Source organism: Pelecanus crispus, chromosome 12 (genome assembly GCF_030463565.1).
Source record: "Pelecanus crispus isolate bPelCri1 chromosome 12, bPelCri1.pri, whole genome shotgun sequence".
NCBI lineage: Eukaryota > Metazoa > Chordata > Aves > Pelecaniformes > Pelecanidae > Pelecanus > Pelecanus crispus.
In genome coordinates, this window is record NC_134654.1 from 323,678 (window position 1) to 329,677 (window position 6,000).

The following is a 6,000-nucleotide window of genomic DNA, read 5'->3' on the forward strand; positions in this document are numbered from 1 at the left end:
TCATTACACAAATCAGTGTTTGGCCCCCATTAATTAAGACACTGGACTGGGGCTTTTTTACAGCCAAGCAAGCGCAAAGAATGGAGGAATGTCCACTGACACTTTGTTTAGAGTGAAGGAAAAGGGAAGAGCAAGAAGCCTGGAGTATTTGCACAGAGAAAGTTAAGAAGGTAAGAACAGGGAACTGCAAACAGCCCACTGAAATCCTAGTTGTACGTATTTTTAAAAGTGGTGCAAAGCAGCATTTTTGTTTTTTTTCCACAAAGATATCTTGATATAGTACACTAGTGAGAATACTGCTTCTCACAGCGCAGTGTACACTAATCACTAGTGGTATACCACTGGGGTTGATACGGGATCCAGTGCTGTTTGATGTCTTTATTAATAACCTAGATGATGTGACAGACTGCACACACAAGTTTGTAGATTACATAAAACTGGGAGGAGTGGCTGAAGCACAGGAGTGTTGTGCAGCCATTCAGAGGGACCTCAACAGGCTGGAGGAATGGGCCAACAGGAACCTCATGAAGTTCAACAAACTTTAAATGCAAAGTCCTGCATCTGGGGAGCAATAACCCCATGCAACAGTACAGGCTGGGGGCCAACCTTCTGAAAAGCAGCTTTGCAGAAAAGGACCTGAGGTCCTGGTAGACAAGTTGAATACAACCTGCAACGAGCCGCTGCAGCAAAGCAGCTCAACAGCATCCTGGGCTGCATTTAGGAAAAGCACTGCCAGCACGTCAAGGGAGGTGATCCCTCTACTCAGCACTGGTGTGCTGCATCCAACTGTGGGCTCCCCAGGACAGGAAAGACATGGATATACAGGAGCAAGTCCAGCAAAGGGACACAAAGATAATTAAGAGACTAGAGCTCCTGACATACAAAGGGAGGCTGAGAGAGCTGGGACTGTTCAGCTTTGAGAACAAGAGGCTTGGGGATGATCTTATCAACGTGTATAAATACGTGATGTGAGGGAATGAAGACAGAATCAAAGTCTTCGCAGTGGTGCCTAGAGAAAGGACAAGAGGCAATGGGCACAAACCGCAGTACATGAAATTCCTTTTAAATGTAAGTTTGAGTCTGGGGTTTTCTGGGGAGCTGACTTTTTTTTTTTTTTTTTAAACTGTGAAGCTTATTAATCATAGGGACATGTTGCCCAGAGAAGCTGTGGAATCTCCATCCTTGGAGGTACTGAAGACCTAACTAGAAAAGGTCCTGAGCTATCCAGTCTAGTTGACCCTGCTTTGAGCAGTAGGTTGGACTAGGCTCCAAAGGTTCCTTTGAACACAAACTATTCTGAAATTCTGCCAAACAGTCCCATCTTGAAAGGTGAAATGTAGAAGAACAGCCTACTTGAGCCTAATACCAAATCAAAGCTGGGTACTGACAGTTTTTGCCTGTTTAGCAGTGGTCATAAGAAATTCACTTAATTTCTGCATTTATGCCCATGACTATACGAGCTGGGGGCTACCATACCAAAAAAGAGGAATAAAGAATCAACTGACTTTCTTATTTTTAGAACTACTCCATCAAAGTATCTTAATTTTAAATTTTTTTCTTTGTCAGTGTAACTGTATTCTAGAAAAACATCTCTCTTTGAACAATGTTATTTGATCCAGGTGGGTTATTACACATTTTCCCCTCACCTATTTTCACCATATCACCTATACAGGTATTAATTTTGAAAACTATTAAACATTCCACTGAGAACATAAGCTCTAGGGGATCCTGACAGGAAGGAAAAAAAAAATATCCATGTAAATGATGATTCTACATTTAAAATTGTTTTTTACAAACTACTAAACAGTCATTTTCTAATCTGTTTGAAATAGCCCACACTGCCTTTAGTTCTGTTTTGTAGCATCAACAAAGACTAAATAAAATACTTTAAGTCGAAGTAATTATTTATGTAATACTTATAAAACTTGTGACACACTTTATCAAATTACTATCACCTAATTTTTATTTTAGCGACAAGTCTCTAATTTCCTAGTGACTCCACCTCATACCTCAGAGCATTTCCATCCTACAGAGAAATGGCTATGTCCTTAAAAAAATAAGAAACTTGAACAGAGAATACAAGAGCAGTACAACGCAAGTTGAGAACACGGGTAACAATAAGGAGGCGGCCACGTAAGCCTTAACCATCACGAACACACAGCAAACCCTTATCGATGGAAGCCGGGCTCAGTTCTCTGCTGCCACCGGAGACCACCCATTCACAGCACTGAGGCCAACTGCCAGTGCGCAGCTGTGGCCACTGGCAGACCTTAACACCGGGATACACCTGCTTCTGGAAAGGCTGCATCTGAACGCACCCTCCTTTTTCTGAAAAGCTACCCACCCAGAGCAGTTAGCCCAGGGCTCGTGGAGAACTGTGAACACCAATGCTTTCCACAGAAATAAAGATGAAGGCCAGACTGGGATCGACTGAGGGCTTTGTGCTCCTAGATTTTGCAGTTCTGATTCCTGAATCAAGGGCAAATGTTAAAAATTAGGTCGGGGTGTCATCAGTGGCAAAAACCGTTCAAGAGTTTTGGGAAAGCGTAATTCAGCTCTACAGCCACGGACGCCATCTCGCCACCTCCCCTCCCACGGCCTCTGGGAGGACGGCGGCCGCCGGTTCTTCCAGGAGTGCCACGGGCGGCGGCAACGGAGCAAGCGGGGTGCCGGAGCCGGCCTGAGCAGCACAGAAACGGGAGGGCCCGGGGGCAGCAGGGGCTTGCCCCAAGCCCCCTTCCCCGAGGCCGCGGGCTCAGCACCCGGCCAGCACCTGCCGCCCGCCCGGGCCGCGCCACGCCGGCCCCGGCTCCTGCGCGGCAGGACCGCAGCCGGCCTCTCCCGGGCCGCAGGCGCTCGGCCTGCCCGCCCCTCGCCGCGCCGGCCCGCCGGCCCCAGCACTCCGAGCGCCCGGCAGGCAGCGGCCACCCTCACCTGTCTCCATGGCGGCCCGCCGGGTGCGCGACTCGCCCAGGCGCAAGATGGCGGCGGGCGGAAGCCCGGCGGAAAGCAGCGCTGAGGCACGCTGGGAAGGCGGCGGTTGCCCGGCAACGGGCCGGGCCGCGGCGCCTCGCTCGGTGCCTCCGCCCACGGGGCGGGGCCGGCGGGAGCGCGGGGCGGGGCGGGGCGGGGCCGGCGGGGGGGCGGGAGCGCGGCGCGGCCTCGGGCGGCGGGGGCAGAGGCGCTCGGGGAGCTGGGGGGAGCCGGGGGCAGCCGGGGGGGAGCCGGGGGGCAGCCCGGGGGGAGCCGAGGGCAGAGGCGCTCGGGGAGCCGGGGGGGAGCCGGGGGGGCAGCCTGGGGGGAAGCCGGGGGGCAGCCGGGGGGGCAGCCCGGGGGGGAGTCTGGGGGGATGCCGGGGGGCAGCCGGGGGGGCAGCCCGGGGGGAGCCGGCGGGCAGCCCGGGGGGGGCCGGGGGGCAGCCCGGGGGGAGCCGGGGGGGCAGCCCGGGGGGCAGGCCAGGGGGCAGCCCGGGGGGAGCCGGGGGGGCAGCCCGGGGGGCAGCCCGGGGGGAGCCGGGGGGGCAGCCCGGGGAGCAGCCCGGGGGGGGCCGGCTCCCGGCCGGCCGCGCTTGCCGTGCTCCGGCCGCAGCAGCGGGCAAGGCCGCTCGGGAGCGGGCTGCGGAGCCACGAACGCGGTCAGCGGAGCGCGGGGAGCGGCCGGGCGGTCGAGCCGGTGCTGCAGCTCCTCCTGCGCCGCAGTTTTCCCGTGGTGAAGGGAGTTCTTAGTGAAAGTTTTCACCCATCGTTCTCAGACGTGTGGTGACAGGATTCCTCGCTGCTTTTTGGATACTGATATCACTCGGACAAGTGCCGATTATTTTAAAATGTCGGTGTCCTAAAAGATGAGTTCCATCGGTTTGATGAGGGAAGTGTGCGCCGCTCAGGGCGAGCGTTACACGCGGACGCGGAGGCAAGGCACGGGCACTGGACCCCCAGTGTGGCTGGCACCGTCCAGCACCTCCAGCTGGCTTAAAGCACCGGGGCCTACAGTAGCTGTAGCTTGAAAGAATATTCAGGGATTGCGATATCCAAGTAAAAACCCAGACTGAATAGAGTACTGGGAGAATTCCTCCCTTTTGAAGTTGCTTTGCTCTCCCGTGGTCTGCTGCAGCTCATTTCAAACTTTAAAGTGGCAGAAGTAAAAAATCAAAGTACTCGGAAACCAAAGTACAAACTCCAGTGTACTTTTAAAAGACTAAAGTTCAGTTTTACATCAATCACTTCCCTCTGAAAACTGCAAGCAAAACAAATGAACCTCTGAATACTTTACTTACCGCCTTTACGTAGCAGTCTCCAAAAAACCGCAAGCTTTCACCATCTGGGAAAAAAAAAGTTACGTATGCAACGCTAGTTCCAGTGGGATCCAGTGTAGGCATAAAGATAACATCCTTAAGACTACCTTTTAGAGGCCTGTTTCCTAACCAAAAAAGAAAAAAAAAAATCCTTCCAACAGTAATATGGTGGAAATGTTAGCATTTTGTCAATATTATTCAGATATTATAACCCAGCTGTGTGACCTATCCTCTGGTAGAGGAGTAAGGAGGACATTTTAGGAGTGCATTTCTCAGAGCTCTGTATGGCCCCAAAGCAATAGCAACAGAATTTCTGGAGGAGATCAGTAGACTAAATGTAACCGATCTTCCAGAAATTATGGACTTGTTACAAAATGGGTGCAGAAGCCTTTTCCAAATGTGGAATCAGTTTGGACTGAGACATTGCAAAGCTGGTTGGAGGAAAAGCCTTGAGAAGTACTCATATCATAAGCGCAAAATTGCTTACTGAAATAAAACAAGTGCTCTGAACTTAAAAATCCAGCAGAAATTATTATTAGACATTTTGATCTCTTTATGATCTATATTAAAATGTTAGTGCTTTTCTAACTGTACAAAATATTTAAAGTTAGAAGTCAATATAAGTGATTTAAAAAAAAAAAATCACTTTATTAGAGCTAGGATGCGCCAACAGAAATGAAAATAAGCCAAGTAAATCCATACACAGCAGAACTTATGAAATCTGTTTTTCTGCAGCTTCTTTCTGTGGAGGTTTTATAATGTCTAAAACTCCAGCTGAGCCCATGTTAGAGCCCCCTCTCAGTGGAACTGTAGGACAGTTTGTCTCTACGCGGTCTTTACCTAGAGAGCAGTCTGCCTTAAAACCTCAATGAGCATCTTAAGGCTAGAATTCTTCATTCTACTTAGCTGGCTCTGTCGTTGTTCTTCTGGGAGGCAGTGGCATGGCTTGAAGTGCTCATTTTTTGCCATGGATCTTTGCATTTATGTTTTTGGCATTGCTGCCATTAGTCAGTCATCAACCCTCCAGGTTCCTCAACCAGCCCTTGTGTTCCAGATCTGAAGTGTTCATGATCTGACATCACAGATTTAATGATGTAGAATGTGAGTAAACAACCTTTTGAAGAAAATGAATGTTGGAGTAATGATTTGTTCTGTCATGTAAGGCAGCTTTTACTGTATAAGCGATTCAGTTCCAATTCCATTAGAAGGTAGCTTTGGAGTCAATGTTCTAGTCATGTTTTTTTCCCCAGATAGATAAATGCTTGAGCTGGGAATGATAAAAAGAGGATGATCTTGTGTTTGTATTTGCAGAACATTCATTTTAACTTTGTACTAGACAAGCTGTTGTTGATCACCTCTGGAGCAGAAGAAAATGGAGAGACTCAACCCTAAAATACTAAACTATGTTTTGATTTTTTTTTTTTTCTCTCTGCATATTGGACAGGGATTTGAGCTTGGACTTTGTTTTGTTTTTCATAGCAACTTTACAATGAGCCAAGTAGATTTCAGTCAACCTCTGCACTTAATTCTTCATTCATTAAAAAAAATTCTATCAGAGTAAAACCAGTTAATAAACAAATGCTCCAAGAGCGCAGAGCAGAACTGCACTGTTGCATCAGCACCCTGGAGAGAAGCCCAGCTTCTGAGGTTGTAAATTTACTCCAGGAGTTACAGTTCCGCTTGATGTTACATACTAAATTTTCAGAACT

General features: G+C 49.3%; 1 protein-coding gene across 2 annotated transcripts in view; it reads right to left on the bottom strand.

The window, feature by feature from the left end:
* The window catches only part of MED31 (mediator complex subunit 31), an 8,372-nt gene extending 3,138 nt beyond the window's left edge, over window positions 1-5,234 (bottom strand). Inside the window, exon 1 of one of the 2 annotated variants that reach the window (XM_075720298.1) lies at window positions 5,201-5,234. In XM_075720298.1, coding sequence (XP_075576413.1) covers window positions 5,201-5,234 — 34 coding nt within the window. Of the gene's footprint in view, window positions 1-2,934; window positions 3,004-5,200 lie in introns of those variants that run through there. The other variant, XM_075720299.1, reaches the window with a different exon arrangement.
* Between the last annotated feature and the right edge of the window lie 766 nt (window positions 5,235-6,000).